We start from the raw sequence: 27,461 nt of genomic DNA on the forward strand, positions 1-27,461 counted from the left end.
TGCTCCATCTTGAGGGGGAGTGTTGAGACTAAGATGTTTTTAGTAAATAAGTTTTTCTAAACTAGAGCTTATTTGAATCTTATTCTTTAATGAGGGACCTGGGTGTAATTTTGTTCCTTGGACTATCTCTATTTAATATAGAGATTAGCCCTAATTGAAATGAACGAGTTCTTTTTCTGCAGTCGTCTCTCTCTCTCTCTCTCTCTCTCTCTCTCACTCTCTCTCTCTCCTCCTAGGGTTCGGTGCATCTCTTCTATTCTTGAACAATTTGTAATATACTTCACAATTTCTTTACTCTGCAAATATGTTTCCCCCAACCAATGAAACTCATATGCAATCCTTAAAGATCAAATTAAGTGTATGCATAACACAAGGTGACCAAAAAATATACTTATACGTTTGTTTTAACTCTTCGCCTGCTAACTTGCAATTTGTTGCATTGTCTGTAATCACTTGCACTACATTAGAAGGCCCCACAAGTCTAAATCCCGTCTTCAAAAAGTCGGCAATGTTTGCAACTGACTGTTGCACATTAGAAAAATCGTTTGCATATAAAAACATAGAGCCAAAACAGTTTGAGGCAAGTATATTTATCAAGTGTTTGTTCTTGATATTTGTCCAACCATCTGAGACAATGGAAACTCCTCAAACTTTTCCCGAAATTCATTTAACTCTCTGTGAACACACTCTTTCTCACCGTCAAGCAACGTTGTTCGTGCTTTTTCATATGATGGGGGTTTATATTCAGGCACTTTACTAACTGCAGATATCATCTCTTCCCAATATGGTGATCGAAGCACATTGAAAGGTATGTCATTTGCACACAAAAATCTGATAATTTTGTGATCTACATCATCTTTTTCTACCTTTTTAAAGGTATCACGAATATCAACTATTTTTCGGCTTCCACTAGATGATGTAGTCATACTAATAGGCTTCTTCGGATTATCAATTCTTGATCTCCTCAACTCAAATGCACTTGATGAAACCTCCACTCTGCGAACTTGCCTCTTAATTTTTTTTGCCAATTCTGCATTTTTTGCAACTACAGGGCAAAAGGCAATCCCAACACTTTGTCCTTTTAAAGATCCCATGAGATGTGCAAAAACTCGAGTATATGACCCATGATAAATATTTTTGCAGTGCCTGCACATAAAAACCTGGGTTCCACCTTGTTTTCCTTGCCCACTCTTCTTTTGTTTCAATACATGACGTCATAGCACTGTTGTTTTATACATGCTAGGTGGTTCATCATCTTGGTCTTCTTCAGAATAGTAGTCATATTCTTCTTCATCTTCCTCATCAAAACAATTTTTCATTTCTGTCCTCAAACTCATATGGACAATCAGAAGACCTCTTGGTCTTGCCCTTTCTTGCATTGTCCTTCCCAACACCACTAGACGATTCATGCTCCAAATTGTACAAAGAATCATCATCGTCATCATAATTATCGTGATCATAGCTTGTGATGGTCATTAATGAAGCAAAGAACAGGCAAATATACCTGCATCATAAAAGTATAGGAATCATTTTAGAACACTTTAAAAAAACTATTATTAACAGCAAAAGATGGAGAGTGGAATGCGAAAACAAAAGAAAAAAAAAGACTCAAAGTGAACCATGAACGCCCCTTGCAATCGAATTCCCGTAAAATACTGTGGGGTTTACTAAACAATTTCAGTTGCCGCGCACATTAGGAACAACATACATAAATAAATAAATTTTATTTATGTAAAAAGATGCTTGAAAAGCATTACAAGAAGTGTCTAAACGAGAGGGGCTGCACCCTTATTTATACAAGAGCAAGAGGGAGAGCTCATAAGGAGCTCTCCCTTTCTAGTCGTTGGACTAGTTCCAACGACTAGATTATTTGGTCAAGTTCCAACCGGAACTTGACCAAATTACATTATCTAGTTCTATGTGAACTAGATAATGTTTATTACATAAAAAATAAAAAGAAAATAAAAATATATAATATAATAATAATATATCATATTATTATTATATTATATATTATGTTACATATTTTAACAACCAGCACTCTAGATGTCCCGAATCGGGGTGTTACACTAGGCTTGATTAGGCTATACCCCCTTGACAAGAGCTAAATTCACTTTCACATCCTTGCAAGACTTTTACTAGGGGAAGCATTATTCTGCTAAAGTTTTTAGTAACCTCAGATTGTTGAACTCTAGCATGAGCTATGTTGGCACACTTGCACAAAGGGAAATAACCGCAAGAGAGGAGAGAAGAGAAGAGAGTTTTTGCAGCCAAAAGAAGCCAAATGTCACCAAGAATTAGGGATGCCCCTTATATTAGAATCCTTAGTTTACAATTTACAATAATGGCCCTGATCTAATGAACATATAATCCTCTAAAGTTTTGTTTTTCTCTATATACATTTTCTCCATCCTAGCCAAGTTCTGGTTTTCTCTATATACATATTTTCTATCCTGGCTAACCGGTACTATATCATCTACAAAGAGCATATATTATGGAACCTGCTCTGCATAGAAGATGTTACTTTGTCCATGAATAATGCAAAACTATGTAACATAGACACGTAATTGCACCTGTAGTACCCCTGTTGACACAGATCAACTGAACCGACTCAACACGATCCAAATAACAGTTTGTTTTTTTTGTGTTTTGACTCGGGTTAAAGGGCAGGGCCATTTTGGTCCCCACCTTAACCCCGATAAACCCTACCCCACAACCCTTTGTTTTCCCTCATTCTCCACCCTATCCTCTTTCCCCCACCATGATCGGTTGTAGCCCTACTCTTACCGACCTCTATCCAAACTCTGGCGAGCAATGAAGAGGAAGGATTTGAACCAAAGTTACCGGAAGCTTCTTAGGTAGGTGCGGAAACTCGCTTCGGAAGGGTGATGCTCCTCAATTCTGAAACTTTATGGGAATCTCGATTCCCCAAGCTTCCCACACGCATGGTCTATGCTTCCTATATGCTTTTCTCATGATTTTTTTCATGTATTTCCTCTGACACTTCCACTCACTTCCCGTGTACTTTCTCTAAATTGGTAACCATCATTGTTAAATTTTAACAAAAGTCTAACTCTTTGACTGAAAATCATGAAATATAAGAATAATCAATTTTATTTTAGTTTTTACTTGCTTCTTGTTTGATTCTTATTCAATTACCATATTGCTTCATTTTTTATTCCTATTTCGCTTTCAAATTGATACTTCGCTTCATGCTTCCTATAAATTTAAAAATGTCTCGCTTTCACTTTGTTTCCTGCTTCCGCTTTCTAGCTTGGTAACCTTGATTTGAACCATCTTTCCTTTTTCAGTTTTAAAGTGTTTTCATGAAAAAAGAGGAAAACCCCATGATTTTTCATTTAAGTGGTTATTTTTTTCCCAAAAAATCATGGGATTTACCTATTTTTGTGAGAAAATTCATGTTTTTTGGGTGTGTTTTTTTTCTAGGGTTAGAATGAAGGTTTAGGGTTTATGGATCCATTTCCCCTTTACAATCAATATTTTTGGTTTGCTTTTTGATTTTAGTCTAGGGAATGTGTATTTTGTATTTTTGTTGGTTTTGGCATGAGGACCTGATTTCAATGGGTTTTTTTTTTCAAACCCAAGGTGGTTAATAAAGAAGATTATATTCAGTTTATATTTGGTTTAAAATTTAAGTGTATACTTTATATTCAGTTTATATTTGTTTTACATTTTTAATATAAATGTGCAATTTATATATTTTAGTTGAAATTTTAGATATAATTTTTATTTTATATTCAGTTTATAGAAGTTTATATTCAATTTCTCTTTATTGTCGGTTCTTGATTTTCTCATGTGTGGTTTGTTGATTTATTCTTATGTGGTCTTTTTGGTTTGAATTGTTTGATTGTTTGACAGCATGGCTGATAAAGGAAAGGAAGTTGCAAGTGCTAGTGGCAATGCAACAATAAACTCAGCTTGTGCTTCTAGTGTGGTACCTGATGATCAGCCATTGTGGGCCCGTGTAAAAAAGTTGAAAAAATATCCCGGAGGGGGAAATGTGTTGTTCAAATGTAACTTTTGTAATGTAGAGTTCAGTGAATCATACACAAGAGTAAAGGCCCACCTATTTGAAGATTAAAAGCAAGGTATCGGGTTGTAATTTGAGATTGATGAAGTCGTAATTAAACAGTTGAGAAAGAAACAAGAAAATGCTGATAAAGGAAAGTCTATGGTGGCAGCAAGTTGTATTAGCATGCCACAATCTAGCCATAAGAGTGATGAGGTCACTAATATCGTAATAAAGAAAAGTGAGTTGGAAGTTAGCCAAAAAACAATTGAAAGCTCGTTTAATACATTTGGAAGGGAAGAAATGGATAGGAAAATCGGCAGATTCTTTTTTCAAGTTCCATACCATTCAATGTAGTTAGAAATCCTTATTGGAAGGATCTAATTACATCATTAGAAAATTCTAACTTGAGTGGGTACATGCTTCCTAGTTCTGAGAACATACGGTCAATCATTTTGGGAAAGAGAGCGAATGTTGAGAAATTATTGGAGTATAAAAAGTTTTTATGGGCTGAAAATGGTGTTTCAATAGTTTTTAATGGGTGGATTGATATACAGAAGCACCCTTTGATAAATTTCATTGCAGCTTCAATAAAGGGGGCAATGTTTTTTAAAACAATAGACACATCTGAGGAGTACAAGCATACAGAATACTTGAAAGGGCTTTTTGTAGAATGCATCAAGTTGGAGAAGACAAGGTCATTCAAATCATTACAAACAATGCACCAATATGTAGAGCAGTTGGTATATTTGTGGAGAATGAATATCCTCATATTTTGGACTCTTGTGTTACACATACTTTGAATTTGGCCCTTAAGAGTATATGCAATCCACCAAGCAAGGAACAAGATCTAATTGCTTACGAGTTGTGTTCATGGATTGAGGAGCTAGAGAATGACATTAAGAACATTAGAAATTTGTTGGGAACCACCAGAAAGCACTTTCTATTTATAAGAAACATGTTGATTTGAAGTTGTTGGAAGTTGTCTAGACTCATTATGCATTTGTCATTGTTATGATTAAAAGAAATAAAAAAAGTGAAGGCATTATTTTAAATGGTCATTGATAGTGATTGAGTTTTTTATCGTTCAGATGATGTTGTAAAAGCCCTAGTCATCAGATGCATTGTTGAAGACGTGTGGTGGGATAATGCTTTTTATTTTCTCGAGTTCATAGAGACCATAAGGGAGATGTTGAGGGTTGTTGATCGAGATGTTTATATGTTGCATAAGGTCTAAGATGTGGGATACCGTGATTTAGAAAGTGCAAACTACAATTTTTAAGCATGAAAAAAAAAATATAGCATTTGAAAACTTGGCCTTTTATGATCATGTGCACAAAATATTGATAGCACGATAGGACAAGAGCAATACTCCTCTCCGGTGTATGGCACATTCATTGAATCCGAAGTACTATGGAAAAAAAGTGGCAAAGTGAAGGTCTTGGTCGAATGTCGCCTCATAAAGATTTAGAGCTAACAAGAAATATGGTGCTTTATTTTAATAGGATTTTATGATATTCAGACCAAGATGATAAAGTACATAGCGAGTTTTCAAAGTTTTCAATAGGGCGATTTCATGGTTTTGAGGGGTTGATACATAAGGATGATGACTATCCTCTTACATGGTGGGTCACATATGGATATGACTATCCTTTAATTCAGCATCTTTCTTTCAGGCTATTAGCACAACCTGCTACATCTTTTTGTTGTGAAAAAAATGGAAGCACCAATGCACAAATTCACAACATTAAACAAAACAAGCTTACTAGCAAACATGTAGAAGATTTTGTGTTCTTGCATTCAAACATATGATTGCTTTCACGATGTAAATAAGAATATTTGTATCTTAATTATTAATTTTGAGTACTCTTAATTTATAATTTAGATTTTTAAGTTTACTTCTTTGAAGTCTGCATATCAAGTTTTATTGCATATCTAATACATAATGATTTAATTTCTTTACAAGCAAGGGAAGCACCAAGTTTTGGGATATTAATGCTAAAAAATTTGATTTAGAAGAGGAGCGTGACTTTGAAACTTTAAACTTGGAATTAGATGATCTTGTTCTTCCATCATCCGTTGATATGGATGACGAAGGAACAACTGAGCCATGACATTTTTGCAATGGCAGTTTTTGAAATTTTGAAATTTTGTCTTTTTTGTAAGCGTGTTATTTTATTATCGAAATTTAGTTTGGTCAAATATGTAGTGAATTTTTTAATTGGACTGTTATAACTTATTTCTTAAATCGTTAAGTTGTTAGTTGTTGCTTGTTGCTTGTTGCTTTTTTGTTCTTACTTGTTATTTCTTATTGCATATCGAAACACGAGCTTAGATTCACAAGGCAAAGTGTCAAGAATGACACTAAAGCATAACCCTTGAAAAGGGTATAACTGGAAACAAAATAAAAATAAAAATGTATTCTTTATTGATATGAAAAATCAATTGCTTAATAAGCATTAGAATTAAAATACAAGAGGGGTTGCACCCCTTTATATACACAGCTGAAAGAGGACTCAATAGAGTTGTTGGACACAGTCCAACAACTCTATTTAGAGCTGTTGGAATGTGTCAGTCCAACAGCTCTTACTCTATTAAGAATTGTTGGACTGTGTCAGTCCAACATCTCTATTGGTAGTCAAGTTTGGACAGGACTTGACTAGCAACAGTCATTCTAGTTCAAACTGAACTAGATGACATAAAGACAAAAAATAAAAATAAAGGAAAAAAATTACAGAAAAGAAAGAAATGAAAAATGTATGTATATATATATAATAATATAATATTATTATATATATATATGTACAGTTTTACATTTTAGCACTCCCCTTAAACTTACGGTACAATGAGCGAAAGTTTGTCTAAGAGAAAGTGAAATCAGGGAGCAGCGAGAGGCTTTGTAAAGAAGTCTGTTAACTGATATTTTGAAGTGACATGGCAGATCAATTATTCCGTGTAGATATTCCTCTCTGACGTAGTGACAATCCATTTCGATGTGTTGGTGCGTTCGTGGAATGTTCTGTTACTGGTAATGTAGATCGCACTTTTGTTGTCACAACACATTTGTGAAGCCTTTGTTGCTTCAGCTCCCATGTCAGCAAGCAGTCGTCGGAGCCAAACTACTTCCATGGTCGTGGTTGCCATGGCTCTGTATTCAGTTTCGGTGGATGAGAGAGATAACTTCTGCTGCTTTTTACACCTCCACGAGATCAATGATTACCCTAAAAAGACACAAAAGTCAGTGGTTGAGTGTCTGTTATTGGGATCACCTCCCCAATCAGCATCAGTATATGCAATTAAATCAAGAGAAGAGGAGGAAAATAAGAAAAGTCCTCGTGAAAGAGAGGACTTGATGTATTTGATAATACGCATGACTGCTCCCATATGAACAGAAGTAAGAGCATGTTGAAATTGACTTGTTGTGTGAACAGCATGTGCTATATCTGGTCTAGTAATGGATAGATAGGAAAGTGCCCCGACAAGCTGTCTGTAAAGAGTAGGGTCTGCAAGAAGTTCTCCATCATTAATCTTCATTTTAACATTAACAACTTCAGGAGTATCAACTTTCTTATCATCATTAATACCAGACATGAAAACAATATCAAAAGCAAATTTAGTCTAAGATAATAAATATCCTGTAGGAGAATAAGAAACTTCAATGCCTAAAAAATATCTCAACAAGTCCAAATCAGTCATTTCAAAATGAGATTTAAGAAGTGTTTTGATTGTTTCAACTCCCTGTTTATCGCTTCCGGTGATGATCATATCATCCACATAGAGAAGAAGCATAATGATCCCTGCATCAAAATTCTTAATAAACAAAGTAGTGTCAGTTAAACAGAATTGAAAACCAATATCAATCATAACACGACTAAACCTATCATACCAAGCTTTTGGTGCTTGTTTAAGTCCATAAAGAGTTTTTTCTAAGCGAAGGACTTTACCCTTAGGAATACTTAGACCAGGAGGGGGTTCCATATATACTTCTTCAACTAGCTTTTCATTTGAAAAAGCATTTTTGACATCCATTTGAAAAATAGATCATTTTTTGATAGAAGCTAAGGCAATTAACGTTCGAACAATTGTCATACGAGCCACCGGAGCAAAGGTTTCTTCATAATCAATCTCATATTCTTGGGCATAACCTTTGGCTACTAAACGGACTTTATATCTTTCAAGAGTATCATCACTCTTGGTTTTAATTTTATAAACCCATCGACATACTATAGTTTTCTTCCCTGGAGGAAGATCTTGAATATTCCATGTAGAAGCCTTTTCAAGTGCATCTAATTCAACTTTCATGGCTTCTATCCATTTGATATCATTTTTTGCTTGAAAATATGTGGATGGTTCTTCATATGAGTGAATTAATGCAATAACTGCCCTATATGTGGGTGAGAAAGACTCGTATGACACACTTTCCTGGAGGCCTTGAGACTCGGGATGATTGTCTAGTTGGAATGTTAGAATATTTTTCAAGTGCACATGGAGGATTAGACTTTTGTCGCCTGGAATATTGAATACTAGTATCTCTATGAACTTCATTTTCAACATTAAGATCAATAATTCTTTGATCATCATCAAAGTTACAGTCAAGGTCATATTCATCAAATGTTGATGTTAGATCTAGCAAAAAGGAGTACTCAGTGACGTCTTTTAATTTTCTAAAATCAAAGAAGCTCTCCTTTTCAAGAAAGGAAATATTTCTAGACACATATAGTTTATTATTTTTGAAGTCAAAACATTTATAACCCTTCTGGTTTTCAGCATATCCTAAAAAGGCACAGGCAGTGTTGTGAAAAGCATTGAGGCGTAGCGAGGCGCTCCACCAAAATCTGAGGCGAGGCGTAAGTGTGAACACCCCAAATTTTTCAAAAATTTGTAAAAATGACCTTTTTGCCCCTGGTTTCATTTTCTGAGAAAACCAAAGCTAAATTTTAATCATTCTTCAGATTTTCTGAATTAAAATCCATATTGATATATTCAAAATCAACTCCGGATCCGAATCCAGTACTATATTTCCTCAAAATCCGGATCAAAAACCATTTCTGAAGAAATTTTCTCAAAATAGCTTTTAAATTCTCAGAAAAACTCCCTTTTGTAAATATTTTTGCAAAAATACAAAAAAATTAGCTTCAATCTTTGTTTTCTCACAAAATTTAGGATTTTATTCTAAAAATACAAAAAAATGAAAAATAAAACAAAAACCAAAAAAATGGAAAATTTAAAGAAAAATGAATGAGTTTAAACTTTTTAAAGTCGATTTTGCTAAAAAAATCATTTTTTAAACCATTTTTATGAAAATTTTTGTTAAGGGAGCCTCTTTTTGGAAAAACCAAAAAAAATCACAAATAAACCCTTCTAAACCCTCCCTTTTTCCTCTCTCGCCTGATTTCTCTCAGGGTTTTCCCTCAGAAACCCTAATCGCCTACTGATTCCCCTCTTCTCGGATGGCTTCCAGCCGCAACAACCTCCATTTCTCTCTTCACCCTCAATCCTCTCCATTCTCGTTGCCCAGCCGCTCATCTCCAACCGATTTCAATCCCGATTCTTCTTCTCTCTCGTTAAAAAGGCACGGAAGGCCTCTTTTCCAACCATCGCCTTCACCTCTCCATAGCGCTTCTTCTTCTTCTTCTTGATTTTTTTTCCTTTTTCCCTTTGAGCACTCTTCTCTCTCATTCACGACCCCCGCACCCCAGCAACTCCTTCACGCATCAGATCTTCTACTTCTCCTTTTTCTTTTATTTCTCCCTATCTCTCTCTCTGGTTCTCGTAGGCATCAGTTAAAGAACCTCTGCAACATCATAGAAGAGGCCTATCGTCCTGAAGCATTTATAAGCAAGAGTTACGGCTACGATATACAGAAGATATCATCCTTCCTTCAAAATTCCAAGAAATCGTACTCCTCTCCACCTCCCAAAAAAAAAAGGGGGTCGATCAACCATCTGTGCGACTACAGCTACCTGGTCACCAGAGGACCAATGGGGTCGATGATAAAAAAAAATTCTCTTTGATGAATAAAGACTCTTTGTCAGCTAAAAGAGAGAAGCCCTTCTGTTGGGTTATATACAACTACGACAAGGTAAAGCCCACTTTAACATTCTCAACATATCTCTAATTTCAATTCATGCTTACATAGGGTGTGTATCTACAGAAATTTTATTTTTAGCAGTTGTAGCTAAGTAGAGTGCAATCATGTCATCCAGGGATATATGTCGTTTTTTTTTTACAGCAGCTTCATCCCGTGGTAAAGTTGCTCTGTGTTTGCACGCTTGGTGGTTGGTGATTACTTTATGAAAACCTCACATGCTGAGCAAATATGCTCCCACTCCATCCACTTTTATTGGCATTTACCTGTACAACCTCCTTATGTCTATTACCACCCACTCACTCACTGGTGCATCCATGCTTCACAAAGTAATACACTTTCATCACATTTGTTTGATCATATGACATTTTTCACCCATCATAAGCAGTAATAGGTAATCAGACGTTACATCACTTGTGTAAACACAGGTATTCAAACATCTCTTCACTTGCACATACTCACAGGTTTTCAACCCATTTAGTACCATTGTCTTGTTATACACTCCTTGTGAAATTGCTTCAATACCTCCCAGCATACCTACTACCTTTCGCACTTGCAGCTGAATCTCTCTGTCAACTGCATTTCATACCTCTTGTATATCCCTAGATTAGTCACCTTTATGGCCGCCTATATATATGTATATTCCACCTTCACTGTCACTATTCACAATTTTACTGCTCACCTGTTGTCGATTTTCCACTTACCATATCATTGTTATACTTTCAATAGATCATTAAGTATATATATTCACTAAACCCAAAAAGCACTGAATGGACCTTCTCACATGTAGATTTTCATCAGCCTAAGATGCCACATGCGGGTTTATTGTCTCATTAGCATAAGACATATATGTGCATTTCATTGTCGATATTAAGCATAGCATTTGGCATAAGTGAATAGAAATGATCACATCCATTTTTCAAAATAGTATTTTCATCTTCTTCCGTACGTGGCATATTGCTAACTCTGTTTTGCAGGAGATATATGGAAAATATCATTACTTGGAGCTGTAAATTTAAAATTGTATATGTTGTAATAAGTTAGGTCTTAATAAAAATTTAAATCTCCGGCTTTTAGATAGAATGAATGGGCATTGTAAATATCATGAATTACTTGTTTTTCATGCATTTTTTGCCTTTATTTCTCAAATTCTCACAATGGTGAAACACGAATGGCACGTGCACCATTTCATAAGAGGTGAATTAATCCTAAGTTGATGATTTACATCAACGGCCATAGTCGGGATGTAAACAAGACTTAGGATTTTTATCTTTTACGAAATAACATTGGATCCACACTAGATCCATTTTCAAAATTCATCATATTTTCCTTAAATGTTTTCTTCTTTTATCAGAATTTAACTTAAAATTAACTCAAAATATATACCAATGGCCATAGTCAGGATATATTGAGAGTTAATTTCATTTTAAATTCTATAAAAACACAAAAAAAAATGTATTTTATTCTTCACTTGAATTTAAATGAAGTTATTGCATAATACATTCAATGACCATAGTCAAGGATGTATTATGTCTTCAACCTCATTTTTAATTCATTTATAGAATAGAATATCTTTTCTAAATTCCAAATTCAAATTCTTCAAATTCATTTATCATTTAGGGTAGAATTGCATCATACTTTTCAAAAATCCCTTTTAAAAATCCAAGTGATTGTGAGTATCTCTTCTTCGAATTCTCATTTCAATTCTACCTCATTTTTCAAATCCAAACTTTGAAATCAAATTCAAAGTTTAAATCCAACTTGATTCATTTTATAAATTCCAAAATCAAGTTCAAAGTCTCATTTGACTTTGAAATTCATCCTCAAATCAATATTGAAATTCCAAAAACCAAAGTTAAAATCTCAACTTGGATCCAGATTTCCAAGTATGAATTCAATTCCACTTCGGATCTTAGACTTCAGATCCACATTTCATCTTGGATTCCAAATCTTGGATCCAATCCATTCTAGGATCCAAAATTCCACTTCTACTTTGGATCTCAGACTTCAGATCCAAATTCATTCTAGGATCCAGAATCAACTCTACTTTGGATCTCAGATTCAAATCCAAATTCCATTCTAGGATCCAGATCCTCATTCTACATTGGATCTCAGATTCAGATCCAAATTCCAATTCTTAGGATCCAGAATCCAATTCTACTTTGGATCTCAGACTTCAAATCCAAATTCATTCTAGGATCCAGAACCAACTTTACTTTGGATCTCAGATTACAGATCCAAATTCCATTTAGGATCCAGAACCCAACTCTACATTGGATCTTAGGCTTCAGATTCAAGTCCATTCTAGGACCTAGAACCCAATTCACATTGGATCTTAGACTTCAGATCCAAATCCATTCTAGGATCTATAACCCAATTCACATTGGATCTCAAACTTCAGATCCAAATCCATTCTAGGATCCAGAATCCAATTCTACTTTGGATCTCAGACTTCAGATCCAATTCCATCTTAGGATCCAGAGTCCAAACCTATCTCGGATCTCAGATTTCAGATCCAAATACCATCTTGGATTCCAAATATTGAATCCAATTCCATTCAAAATTCTAAATCCAAATTCCACTTTAATTACAATCCTTAAAACCAATTCCATTTCATTCCAGATTTCAAACCAAATTCCCATCCTAAATTCAAACTTCAACTTTGAAATCTATTCAGAATCCAGACCTTAGATTCGGATTTCATCTTGAGATTCTAAACTTTTAAAATCAATTCTACTTCTCAATTTTATTCAGATTTCCCAATGCCATCTTTCCCTCTGATTCAACTTCATTTTCATTTCTATTCTGATTCAAAGTCCATTTATGACTTTGAAAATTCTTTTTTTCTTCTTTTATCTCAAAACTTCAAAATCATTTTTCAAAATCCAGATTTATTTCTCCAAGCTCTTGATTATTCTAAAAACTTAGAACTTTAATCTCAAAGTTCTGAGTTAGAAATCATTTCTTCACTTTATCATATTCATCTCAGAAACACTTGGGAATTCTTCAAAAACATTTTCAAAAAGAGCATACATCTTCGCATTTTCACAAGCATGATTCTTTGTGCATTAGACTTAGGATAAATTCTTAGATAATCTCTTAGCAAAGCAAAAGGCATTAATTCGACCCTTGATTCGATTACCCCTGGTAAAGGCACCAAGAACGGTCGAACCTCGTACCGACGAGCGGATCCCGTCTCCCAGTTTTCCAGCAAATATTTCAAAAACGGAGGCGAGTTATTTCAAATATTTTCAAAATTAAGGTCAGGTGAGACCCCGTAAAAGAGTTTCTCTTCTCTCCTTTTTCTTTTCTTTTTTCTTCTCTCTTTCTTTCCGTCTTTTATTTTCTCCCTTCAAAAAGGAGGAAATAGAGGTTGGAAAGGAAAAGAGAAGGAAAAGAGAGAATATTACGAGAGGAAAAATTTTGCGATGATCACAGTAAGCCTCGAGGCGCAAAGCGTAAGCCTAAAAAAATATTTTTTTTAACTTAAAAAAAATATAAAATATATCTAAAATTATAAATTAAAAAAAAATGCTTTATTGTTGAAGCAACAACCAACAAGAAATAAAAAAATCAAATAAATATGGAAAAATTATGAAATTAACATGTAAAAGTAACATTAATGTAACAACTTGATCTATGCAAGTATCTAAGAAATAAAATATGAGCATTCATTCAATAAAAAATTAACATTAACAACAAAATGCATATTAAAAAATGTAAGTATCTCTCTATATGAGCATTCATCAAATGAAAATAGTTCATCACTCGATAGTCAATGTTATATGCTCCATTGGATTACTGATAGATAAGTAGCCTACATCCAGAAATGCTGTCTAAGAACATTCCTCTTTTAACAGTATGCATAGTATGAGTAATACAGAGAAAATAATAGCTCACATTGCCCAATTATATTTGCCAAATTAGATTTTACCAAGATCATGCAAATGCAAACCATATAAGAACAACACTTTCTCGAGTTTTAATAATAAACGTGGTGAACATAGTAATTGTGAATTTAGTTTTGCAATGTAAACCACTTTTAAACTTGAGAAAGTTGTCACAAGGCTGACTTATGGTTAGCTTTCACATACCACCATGATGGTACCCCATGTGGTAAGCGGGATAAGTGACAAGCTGAAGCCCCAAGTTCGAATCCCGCTGCCACATGGGGCTTAAGAGAGATCTGGTAGGAATCGTTGTAACCCCGGCTAGACTATAAAAAAAATGGCTAGCTTTCACAAGATTGAGCTTTTTCGAATGTGATGACCCATCTAACCCGTGATCAATGTCAATTGCCCCGACTCAGTTACAAGGCTCAAAAAAACATTCTACAACCTTTCTAAAATATTTTCAAGGCTGTGACAAGGGGTTGTGCTTCCAGCAACAAATCCCAAATATCAGGTTACAAAAGGACTAGTCCTATTTCCCCCCCGACTAAAAAACTACCAGTCCAGAAAAGAAACCCCGTGCGTGCAGAACAACCAGTCCTGAAAAGAAACAATTGTTGCTAGGCAAACTGAACCAACTGAAACGGCAAAGCATGGTTGTGATTCCAAGTCCAATCCTTAAACAGCTGCAAAGCCCCGTTGTGATTACGTTTGAGAAAAATTGAAATCTCTAGTTTAGTATAGGCAGGAGCCCAAAATTTTTTTGCCCTGTAAAATGGCAAAACATTTTTTACGCTTTAGAAAGATGGCAAAACTCCATTTTTTGGAGTTACGTAAAGAAAGCAAACTTTTATTTGTGCAAAGGAGAGGAACCCATGAAAACAGATTGAAGTGCTCTACCACGTTTGAGCAAAAGATCCATATGCAAATGCACTCAAAGATCCATATGAATCCTAAAAAATGACCACAATTCAAATGAGAAGGCCAGGACTGCATATGGTAAAAATAGAAAAAACATACCATCATTTGTGAAAAGCATATCGGAATCCATATCGAAAGAAGGGGTATTTTAGACTGTATCATAATACATGAGATTGAAAGGTAACGTTCAGAAACAGCTTTAATCCTTGATACCTACTGTATGGAGAGATTGAAGAGAGGGAGGCAGATACGAAGGAAAAAGAATGAAGGGGGTCGGGGTTACTTGGGGTCTGGCAAGGGCTGCTGGTGTCGCGACTGCTTCCGGCGAGAAGGAGGAGGTCGAGAAGGGAGAGACGAAAGAGAAGGACTGTGAGAGACGAGAGGTGAGAGACTGTGAGAGAGGAGAGAGAGAGGGGTTGCGAGAGATGAGAGAGGGAGAGACGAGAGAAAGAGGGGCTGCAGAGAAAAATTAGGGCCCCCGACCCTCATTAGGGTCGGGGGTAACATTTTACTTTTGGTCAAATGAGGGCTTTGACCCTCATTTGACCAACAATATGAGGCGTGCGCGCCTCGCCTCACCACGAGGCGAAGGCCTCAAGGCGTATGAGGCGTACGCCTCGATACTTTTAAGCTCCATGCCTACGCCTCAAGGCACAAAGGCCCTCGCCTTGAGGTGAGGCGCGCTTTTTGCGCATTGAGGCGCGTTTTTAATAACACTGGGCACAAGGAATCGCACGAGGGGAAAGTTTATCATTTTTGTGAGTAAATATGAAACATTTGCACCCAAATATTCTTAGTCTAGAGTAGTCTGGAGAAATGTTCATAAGTTTTTCAATGGGAGTAATATTTTGTAACGAAGAAGATGGCATCCTATTAATGAGATAGGTGGCAGTTAAGGCAGCTTCTGTCCAAAAGTCTTTCGGGACTTGATTTGCTATTAATAAAGTCCTAGTGGTTTCTATAATATGGCGATGTTTTCGTTCTGCCAGTCCATTTTGTTGAGGTGTACAAGGACAAGATCTTTGATGTGTGATGCCATGCAATTTAAGATAATTTTGAAAATCTGTGGATAAAAACTCTCCCCCTGAATCTGTGCAAAAAATAGCAATATCATTTTGAAACTTGTTTTTATCCATACTATGAAAAGTTTGAAAGTATGAAAATACTTCAGACTTATGTTTGAGAAAGTACATCCACGTCTGTCGGGAGAAATCATCGACAAAAATAATATAGTAAACAAATCCTCCTTTAGAAATTACTAGTGCAGGACCCCAAACATCCGAGTGTATTAATTCAAGTGTTCTTGAAGAGAAAAGGGTGTTGTTCTGAAATGGTAATCTTTTCATTTTGCCGAGAATACAATTTTTACAATCAAATGATTCAGAGTTATAAAATTTCCCTAGATTTGGAAAATGTTGGATTTTGGCTATATGTGGGTGACCAAGTCTCTTATGCCACAGTTCCAACTCTATTTTTTGAATATTATAGCAAAAAACTTTCTTCAGCATTTCCAAAAAAACCATGTAATAGAGTCCTCCTTCTCTATGGCCTTCCCCAATCAGCTTGCCTGACTGGCGATCTTGTACCCAACAACCATGAGAAGAAAAAGAAATATTACACTCATAATCAGAAATTTGAGATACAGATAAAAGATTTAAATTTAATTTGGGAACATGTCTAATTTTTGGAATAGAAAATTTCTTTGTTTTATAATTTTTTTCAAAATTTCTTATTCCTTCTATTTCAAGAGAAGTCCCATCAACAGTAAAAACCTTTGACACACTTGTTTTATTTTTAACACATTTGGATAGACTTTGATTATTTGGGGTCATATGAAAAGATGCACCAGAGTCAAGGAGCCAAGAAATTTTACCTAGATCAGAAAAAGATGAGGCTGCAGCGTCGGTTGAAGCTTCAGATGAGGAAGAGGCACCTTTGATGAGGGGCTGAAGAATTTCCATTAGTTGGGCCAGGGAAACTGGTGCATCCTGATCTTTAGGCTCCGATAAAGCAATTGCAGCTCTTTTTTCTCTCAGCTCCTTAAGTTTGGGACATTGTGGTCTGTAGTGTCCCGGTTCATGACAGTGATGACAAATAACTTTCTTCTTATCATAGTCACCATTTTGTCGGTTAAAGTGAGGAGGCCTATATGATCGAACATGATTCCCTGGTCTAGACACGGCTAAAACGAAATCATCTTTAATTTTTAAAGAACCTTTCTGGAGACGATTTTCTTCCATTGTTAACTCTTCAATAGTTTCAACAATAGAAAGAATTTTTCCCCGGTGAAGTAGGGCCGATTTAGTGGTTTCAAATTCTAGCCTTAATCCAGTTATAAACCGGTAAAAATGTTCAGCATTGAGTTGTTTCTGACGAAGCTCGATGTCTTTGGCACAATGCCACTTTGGTTCTAAAAGGGAAAGTTCTTCCCAAAGTTCGAACAACCCATTGTAATATTCACGAATAGTTTTGTCTCTTTATGTCATCATTCGAACTTTTTCTTGGAGGTTGCAGACATGTGCAATATCTTTAAGGGAATACATATTCTTAAGGTATTCCCATGCCTTATCGGCATGATCAAATTTGGCAAGACTTGAGCATTTTTTAATGTCAACGCTATTGATAAGCCATGACATTATCTTCGCATGAGATATTCGCCATTCTTTCCATTTCTTCTCGTATGAGGCAATAGCCTTGATTTTCTCTTCTTCCGATAGAGGGACGTCTTTATCTCCCTCCTTTTTAGTAAGAGATAGCTTAGGTTCCGAATTGGAACCATCCACAATCCCCCATAAGCCTTTTCCCCATATATGGTGCTTCATGATTGAAGCCCATGTTACATAGTTCGTATCGCTTAGTTTCATAGGCATGATGGTGACTTTATCATTGTCATCCATCGATTACAAGGAGAGAAAGAATAGGGATAGAAGAGAAACAAGAAGGAAAATGAGAAAGAAAGAAAAAAAAAACAATACAACAAGATGTGAAATCTTCTCCAATGAAGTGATAAAACACTTCTCTTCAAGTGGCGAACACTTTTGCAAACGGGCACGGAAACCGAGGCAGCTTTTCCTCAAGATTTAGTACTTCTGCGGCTCTGATACCATGAAATGAAATGGGGATCTTCAAAACATGAGCTTAGATTCACAAGGGCAAGTGTCAAGAATGACACTAAAGCAAAACCCTTAAAAAGGGTATAACTGGAAACAAAATAAAAATAAAAATGTATTCTTTATTGATATGAAAAACCAATTGCTTAAGAAGCATTGGAATTAAAATACAAGAGGGGCTGCACCCCTTTATATACACAGCTGAAAGAGGACTCAATAGAGCTGTTGGACACAGTCCAACAGCTCTATTTAGAGCTGTTGGAATGTGTCAGTCCAACAGCTCTTACTCTATTAAGAGTTGTTGGACTGTGTCAGTCCAAGAGCTCTATTGCTAGTCAAGTCTGGATAGGACTTGACTAGCAATAGTCATTCTAGTTCAAACTGAACTAGATGACATAAAGACAAAAAATAAAAATAAAGGAAAAAAATACAGAAAAGAAAGAAATGAAAAATGTATTTATATATATTTATATATATTTATATATATATATGTACAGTTTTACATTTTAACAGTTGTGCCGTACCCTCTGTACCCATACCCATGTGACATAGATAGCCCTACAATTTGATCATTTTTTCAATATAATCTTTATTCTTTTACATAGGGACCATAGTACTCTTTCTCCACTAGAACACTCATTTATATCCATTTTATCCTAATCTTACCCATTGACATCGAAAACTCAACCATATTATCTGGAATTAATGCTTTATGCTTTTTCATATTCTTTATCACTAATTCTTTCAACCATTCCTTGATTAGGTTCCTCTTTGTGATCTATTTTTTTTTTCCATTTTTTGTCTAGCAAGCAAAAGAAGTATTTTCTCCATCTCTTTCATTTGATCTTCCTTAACTAAAACCTTTTTGTTTTCATGTTTGATACACCTTGGTTCGAATCCTAGGGTTTTCCCCTCCTTTTAGTCAACTTACATATTTCTTTTACACCTTTTGGATTCAACTTCGTATATACTCGTTCTTCCACTACCAAGTTTCCTTATGCATATTAGATTTGTCTGTTGTTTCCCAAATACCTACATGGCAACATGCATTATTTTGTATGTCATTTGCTTCCAAAACTGACCTGAACCTGCCATCCAATTCCATTCCTTGTTTGAATTCTATATTATTACCGGAAGGCAATAATATACAAATCTAAAACTAGCAGTCTATGTTGAACAGTGATATATTCTCCTAGAATGACCTTGCAATTCTTATCTTTAATTCTATTAGTCTTAAAAATAAGTAATCAGTGTTTGTCAAGAGAATTCTGCTCTTAAATGTTATCAAATGCTCATCTTTCTGCTGAAAGTATATATTTGCTATGGCAAGATCCAACACAATTGTGAAGTCAAGAATTATTTACATTATCTTGAACTTCATATCCTCCAATGTAATATCTCAAGTCCATTCTGTCTTTCCTATATATCCAATCAATCCTTCGCTAGTAAATGTGTTTTCATGTCAAATTGATTCTTCCACCAAGTTCAAAAAATCTTGTCTAATGCCTTCACTTAATCTTAGTTGAGGTGCACAAATGCTAATGACATTAAATATATATCTATTTAAGATAATTGTTAACCTAATAAACTCATCACTTTGTCATTGTATGTCTGGCAACTGTCTTGTAAAACACCATCAATTATGATCCCTACTTCTCATCCTTTCATTTTGTTTCTTGCAGACACGTTATATTAATTTTTCTTCTCATAATGTTCACTAGTTCTGCACTCTTTCCTATCAATTCTCCCACATTCCACAATGCAACTCTTATCCTATGACTAAGCTCCTTTTGCATAGACCCTCCTAAGTATGCAAACCCTTGGTTAATATGCACAACTGGCTTATGGGACCTAGTATTGCATGAACTCAAGTGTTTGTAGTTCACACATAAGCTGAAGAGAGGACATATAGGTGTTCTAAAGAGAATCGTAACGCACATAAAAGGTACAAATTGGTGATTACCTAGTATATAAGAAAAGACTTTCAAACAAAAACATGATTTTCATGATGGCCTTTGCAGATGTCAATTGGATAAGAGTCCCTAATGAAGGGATATCAGTTTGGATATTGAGTTCTTGAAACAAATTTGGTACCATGGAGCAGTGACAAGCAAAGAGCAATCACATGATGAAATGGGAGCAATAGTCCATCACATTACAAGAGAGAAAAGAGGAGAAAAGGGAGGGAAGACACAACTAACTCCAATTATACAATACAGCAAGAATTTAATTTGGAATGAAAACAAAATATATATGCTGAAACATGAAATGAAAAGTTCAATGCAGTTGAATGTGCCCCAATAAACTGGAGATCCAGAAGTTCAGATCTCAGTATAAAGGGGGGGAAACAATGTTAAGCCTCAAATAACCAGCAGTCCAGCAGGAGTAGTACAGCACCCAAGTTGAGCATTTTGAGACAACTGATGCTTTCATGCAGGATTACAGGGTTATATGCTTATAACATAGCATAAAGACATCAAGAAAGTATCCACCAGTAGTCAAACACAACAAATGATGGAGTGCCATGCAATCAAAATAAAAAGACCCCATGCGCAAACCTCTAAGAAAAATCATAGTTTCACAACTAACATGATCAGAAAGATGAACTGGGCAGAAGTAATTCACACAAGGGGGTGGTTTCATCCGTTTCTCAGAAGAACTCAATGGCGGGAGCATCCTTCTGTCATATAGACGACCAAAAGCATCACTGCACAAACACAGGCAATGATAAGCACACAACAGATACAAAAGAAGAATATAAAAGCAAGATGAAAACAGCTGTACAAGTTCAAATCAAGAACGTAAATTACCTTCCACCAATGAGAAGTTGATGTGGTCGAGTGGGACTAATATCACAAGACTTTAAACCTAGGCAATGTCTAGGGTTATCAGCCAAAGACCGCTTTGCACCCGAGCGCAAATCAAGCTTCCATGAGTGAAAGAGGAAGTAAATTAAACAAAATAGGTAAGAACAATGATTGCAGGTGCATGTATCATCAATCATTGAAAATGAAAACATAAAGCTGTAACACAGACGAGAAAATCCACTTGAACAAGTGGTCTTAAATTATAAGATGTCAGGCATGGTGCATTGTATCTATGTGAATCTATAAGAATAAAATTCTAGGGGTATTTTTGTATAGGTCATGCCCATTACGGGCAGATTTGATATTTTTTTTCTTTTTTTTTTCTTTTTTGTTGTTCCTTTTTTATGTAAGCGAATCATGGTCTTTAAGCGATATAGTTGTTGGGGCTCCCCAACACCTATAAGGCCCTCCTTTAGTCCCTCTCTTTAGCCTATATAAGGGACATCTTATCACCTTTGTTGTAATGTTTTTCTTAAGCATTTTATAAATTATTTTTATTATTTGTGTTATCTCTCTCTTTGTGAATGATTTGTGTATGCCTTTGTGGCTTTTTGTATTTGCCCATTTGTAAAACCCACGTAAAAAAAATCGGACCCGGGTCGGGTCTGGACCGGGCCCGTTCTCGTTAGGGCTTTTAAAACCCGACGCATCTCCCCTATGCACCGCGCCGCTCCACTCCCTCGACAGGATAAGGGAAACCCCTTTAGGGTTCCCCCGAAGATCGCCCTCCCCCGAGCTCTTTAAGAGCATGGCAGGAAGGGAGGAGGGGAGCACCTCCCTTCTCTCCTCCCCCTCCTCGCTCCCTCTTCCCTCGTCTGCCTGCCGAAGCCCAACGTCGGTGGCTTCTCCCGTGTCACTCCGCTCCTCTCCTTGTAAGCTCCCCTCCGGCAAGCTGTTGCCGACGACCGTGCCATCCCCCTCAGGTAACCCGATCCCTCTCCCATTATTGTCGTCTCTTCCCCCACTCCTATTCCCGTTTGGTGGTGGTGGACTAGAGCCACCATCGTGGGTGGCTCTGGGTCTATCAGGAGGGTGGTGCAGAGCACCCCTCCTCGCTACCTCCCTTGCTCCCCTTCTTTTTCCTCCCTTTCCCTGGCTGGGGGCAGAGCTCCATGTGTCGACTCATTTTTCCGGTAGGGGGTTCTGCCCCCTGCCTCCTGTGGTCTTCCGGCAGGAGGCTCTGCCCCCCTGCCCCCATCCTGTTGTTGGCAAGGGGCTTCTCCCCCCTGCCTTGTGTTTCCCGACAGGGGGCGAGGTCCCCTTGCCTTTGTTTTGTCTTCGGTAGGGGGCTTCGCCCCCTGCCTTCTTATGTTTCTCGGGCAAAGGGCGAGGTCCCCTTGCCTTCGTTTTGTTTTTCGGCAGAGGGCTTCGCCCCCCTGCCTTCTTTTGTTTCCCGGCAGGGGGCGAGGCCCCCTTGCCTTCATTTGTTTTCCCGACAGATGGCGGAGCCCCCTGCTCTCCTGTTGCTTCTCGACAGGGAGTTCTGCCCCCGGCCTCCTGCGTTTTGTCGGCAAGGGGCGAAGCTCCCCCTGCCTCTTTTGGTTCCCAGCAGGGGGTGAAGCCCCCCTGCCTTCTTCCTGTTTTCGAGCAAGGGGCGAAGCCCCCTGCATCTTGTTTGTTTTTCGGCAGGGGGCTTCGCCCCCCTGCCTTGATCTTTCTGCCGACAGGGGTTTCCTGTTGAGAAGCCTACGCACCCTTTTCTTTTTCAGTATAGCATACTTTTAGACATGCATAACATGTTAAGTACTTTGTTGATCAGACGAGAGATCCAAGACGACCTTGTATCATGGAATATGCAAAATATTGTTTAAATGAATTCAAGACTAATCTTGCCAAACTTTATTGTATTACTTCTCTGCAGATAATATATGTTGGGGTTTCTTTTGTGAAACCATTTTTTTATCGTAGTTGTACTTTTGACAAGTTCGACCGTACTTTTTGACAAGTACGTCTTCTTCCGTTGCGATGATTGGATGAGTAGGTTGTGGCAACCTCGATGAGTGCAAATAACAAATGTTGAGATCACCTAAATAGGTGATGTTTCCGCATTCACTGGCAAGATGCTCAAGTTGGGTCGAAAGACCAGAGTATATAGAATGGGTCTTCAGTTAACTAACCCTGATGTACTCATTCGAACCGCTGACTCCTGTCAGGAGAGAGAACGGCAAGGTACAAAAACTTCGATGGACAAGTCATTAATGGCAGTTACGAGTAAAAGACTCGGCTTCCCCAGTCATCGGAGTTAGGGGAAGAAGACTACCATAATTATCCTAGGTGGTAGCCCTCCATGTTCAAGATGCATCGATTGTTTATACTGCTTTGGGGATTTCTCTCTTGGTCACTGACCGTCCCCTTAGGTGCGGACTCAGTCAGCTATCCGGGTTATCATAAAATACATAGTATAATAAACCCCCGGGTCAGTCTAGGTTGTTTATAGAGTCGTGCCTTGTGCGTACCCACTTGGCCAGTTAATATCGAAATATAATTTAAATCTGATCACACAATTTGTTGAGTTATGCACGTATGAAAGTTATAGCATGCAATTGGTTTCAATACTTATGGAATTGTGTGTGTGGTTGATGTAGCATGGTATTTTGCTAGTTAAATTGCCTATACAATTCCTCGTTTGTAATAGTTAGCCTACTTGTGCCAGTGAAATACTTGTAATAATTTTAGCATTGTGCTTATGATAGTTTGCTCCATGACTCTGTTGAAATTAAAGTGTTATTTAATTGTCTGTCTACTGGACATATTAAATTATTTTGCTTAATTGTGTTCTATATCATCCTGTATGTGCACCTACCAGTTTTTCATGAAATTGACCCATTTTATGGGCAGGTGATGTATAGGTGATACAGTATGCAATAGCACGATGGCGTGATGAGATCAAGATAGAGCTTTTTCTCTAACGTTTTGCTCCTGAGGACATATTAAATTTGGTATAAAGTGTATTTCAAAAATTCTCTTTTAATTAAACCTTGAGTTACTAAAACTGTTTTAGTAAACTTCTTTTTGGTTTCAATAAATATAATGGGTTGTAAAATCCCATGAACAAATTCTCAATTATTGAAACTGCATTTTGAAACCATTTGATTTCAACAGTTGTGCGGAATTCGACAAAGAAAAGTTTACGTTGTAATGCACTCAAGGTCCATTGACTTGTTTTAAAAATATCATTTTCCGCTAAAGTACTATTTAAACTTTGATAACGTATGATTTCAAAGATTTCTAAACTATTCTAAAAGTTACAAGTCCTGGATTTTTGGGGCGTTACACCATTAGTGGCTTTTATAATTGTGCACAATTTGTACTCTTGTAGCCCTTAAGTGGCGTTTTACTTGTGCACACTTTGATTTCATTACGTGATATCAAAGCCCCTTGGTGTTTTCACGCTTGGGCCTTATTGATCGTGGTGGCCGTTTTGGTGGTGATCGTGGTGGTCGTTTTGGTGGTGATCGTGCTCTTAACATTTGTCCACTCTTCTTTTTTCTCTCTTCTCTTCGTCATGGCCGGAAATGACTCAAATTGAATGAAGCAAGCTATTTGATGTGAGTGGCTGCTATGGAGAATCACCTTAAAGAAAAAAAACTTTGGGGTTATGTTTGTGGCACAGTTCTCGAGCTGCAACTGTCATGCCCCGAAATTTTAACCCAAATTTTGAAGATTTTTTTTTATAACAGCGCAAACAAGAAATAAAATAAGGTTAAGCATTTCGAGACATTACGGTGGAGAGAAACCCAAGACATTTATTTCATTTCAATATTAATGAAAATCATCAGAGTTTTAAATGATATGAACAGTTAAAATTTACAATAAACTCAAGCGATCCCTGGAACAATAAATCCAAAAATCTCGATCCGATGCCTCATCCCGCAGCCGCTCCTAAACCCTATTTTTTACCTGAAAAATAGTAAATTGATTGGAATTAGACTACCACGTCTAAGTAGGAATTACTGTAAATTTGGCAAATATACTAAGTAACAAGTATGCAAGGGATTTGTTTAATTACGGACAATAAAACATAGCATGAGAATATGAACATTATTAAACTACTGTGCATTGTTAATTTAAGTTTCTAGCTAGAATATATGAACACTACCAAGACCAAATCAACCATTGCAGGAGTACAGAATTCATTTCATGATGAGGTAATATCATTGGCAGCATTTAAATATAACATGGCCACTGATTCCATTGAATACTTAAAAGTAAGTGAAGCAGACTATGCAAAAACTATAACAGACATATACATAAGCAAGTAAAGCGGATTATGCAACAGCAGCAACATGCATAACAGTCATGTAACAACCACCATGAATTCAATTATCTCATATCTACAGCTTTCAGTATTTCATTTCATCACAAGCTCAGAACATGCTGGAAGAATATAAGCAGGTCTCCCTAATAATTTCAATCACTATGATACTTAAAATATTCTAATTGATGTTTATCTTTTCTTATCCCGCGGGTACACACGGGCCAAGGCAACCATCACAGAAGAGAACGTTCGGGGGTATATTATTCAAAGTTGTTTTATTAACCCGAACATTCTAACTGTGACTGAAATCCCAAGGGAGCGGCCAGTGACCGAGAGAAACTCCCAAAGGCCAAAACCAAAACAGGATGCATCCCTAACTTCTGCAGAAGAACAAAGAGCTACCACCTAGGACATATTGGTAGTCCGGGTCCCCCCCAACTCCGAGGACTGGGGACCAACGAGTCGCTTTACGCTCGAACAAATAAACACGTCCCCGGAGTTTTGTACCACCTACCCTCTCCAAGGTAAGCCCGAATCTGAGTGGGTTAATCTTTTCATTTAATTATTTTCCCGAAGTACAGGGCATTTCCCCAACTTCCTTCTACTACCTTAGCAGTAGATCCCAACCTTAGTCATTTTACCAAGGTGAATAAACCATCCAAATCCTTTTTCCATATTGATTGCTTAAACCCACTCAAAGTGCTTCGATGCCTTTAAACCAGTCAAGCGCGAATGCCCCGGTGCCTTTAAACCAATCGGGCAACAAGAATTAAATTTAAGTTTCTTATCAGTATTATGATCATTATTCTAAATGCTTTGGTACTTTTAAACCAATCGGACACAAATGCCCCGGTATCTTTCAACCAGTCAGGCTCACAGAAATTAACCTTTAATTTTCTCACCAATGTTGTTGACATTGAGTACACGCTCATTAACCAAAATACCTGCATCAGGTACCCAATCCATAATGCCCAATTAGGCAAGATTCCCAAACTCCCTATCATTCATTTTGAATTCTCAGTGGACAAGGGAAAGCAATTCACATAACTTGACTGCATGCAACAAACAATTTCAATAATTGACATTTCATTAATATGTCTCATAGCTCTTCTACAGAAAGCAGACAAACTCAGACATTTCCAGGTTTGAATGTCAGCAGCTTACATGACATAATTTCATATATAAACAAATTGCACATACGCCCATTTCTAAATCAAGTTACAATTCCTTCTATCACTAAAGCGAAAAACCTAGTGTTTATGTAGCATCACATATTTCTCACTACAATCAGGATGTCATATACCTGTTCCTAATGGCAATAAAGATTAAAACACACTTTGTTCTCCTCTTTTTTTTTCCAAAGTAACTAGCACGTAATAGTAGTTGATTTACTTAGGGAATATGCATGGCATAAATCAGACACGCAGTTTCAGAGATTTAGTAATGACCCTATATGACAACGTTTCGGAAAATATGTGGGTTCTTTCATGTATAACACCAATATACTTCTGCGTACATGCCGCAATATATGCAGTAAGAGTGATGTCGCGTAATGAGTGTGTGAGTACTGTGAAAATGCGCAGAAACTTTAAACGCGAAGTGCATATCCATTTGGTTGTGTACATAAAGTTATAGCCAAGGCTCAATGTACTCACCACTTATAACACATATACCGTTCAGGTTATATAGTAATGGGCAATCTCCATTATAACTAACCAGATATATATGTAGATATTGTCCTGCGTATGAATAGGCATATACTTGTACAGCCTAACGGGTTGACAGGTGTGTACAGGTTATTGTTCTACCAAAGCTAAAAAGAATTATCTATCAATCAATCAGTATGTGCATGCTTCTATTCTAAACCACGCAGTAATCTGGGCATAACAATTCTAGAATATGCAGTTATTTGTGCCTGAGAAAAATCAGGACATACAAAACCCCTGGACATGTAGGCTCCAGTGCAGTGGCATGTTCAGTAAAATATGTCACTAGTTGAGTGGTTACTAACAAAAATAAAAATCAAGTCAGCTACAGGAGATTCAAACGCTCATTGGCTGTCTTCAGAACCAATTGCATATCGAGTTATTGAAAAAGAATGCAGAGCATACAAGCATGCTAACCTGTGCCACTAATTATTCATAACTCAACTATGTATGTATAGTAACAATTCGAGTTCTCAACATGGAATTAGTATATGTATGTCCTGTACATGCTTATACACTGACTGGACAGTTTCGCAAGAAACAGAAATAATTTTATCTTTCGGTCTCAACCCCACAGTTCTTATTAAGTGC

At 36.8% G+C, this 27,461-nt stretch overlaps 1 protein-coding gene across 3 annotated transcripts in view; it reads right to left on the reverse strand.

Annotated features, from left to right (window-relative positions):
- Positions 1-27,461, reverse strand: part of ASG2 (transducin family protein / WD-40 repeat family protein) — a 146,981-nt gene that overhangs the window by 82,451 nt on the left and 37,069 nt on the right. For all 3 annotated transcript variants that reach the window (XM_089988194.1, XM_089988196.1, XM_089988195.1), the window contains exons 7-8: positions 20,850-20,965; positions 20,629-20,746 (exon numbers count right to left, since the gene is read on the reverse strand). In XM_089988194.1, coding sequence (XP_089844320.1) covers positions 20,629-20,746; positions 20,850-20,965 — 234 coding nt within the window. The remainder of the gene's footprint in view (positions 1-20,628; positions 20,747-20,849; positions 20,966-27,461) is intronic.

The sequence above is a fragment of the Nuphar pumila genome, chromosome 14, assembly GCF_984573655.1.
Source record: "Nuphar pumila chromosome 14, dmNupPumi1.hap1.1, whole genome shotgun sequence".
In the NCBI taxonomy this organism is placed as follows: Eukaryota; Viridiplantae; Streptophyta; class Magnoliopsida; order Nymphaeales; family Nymphaeaceae; genus Nuphar; species Nuphar pumila.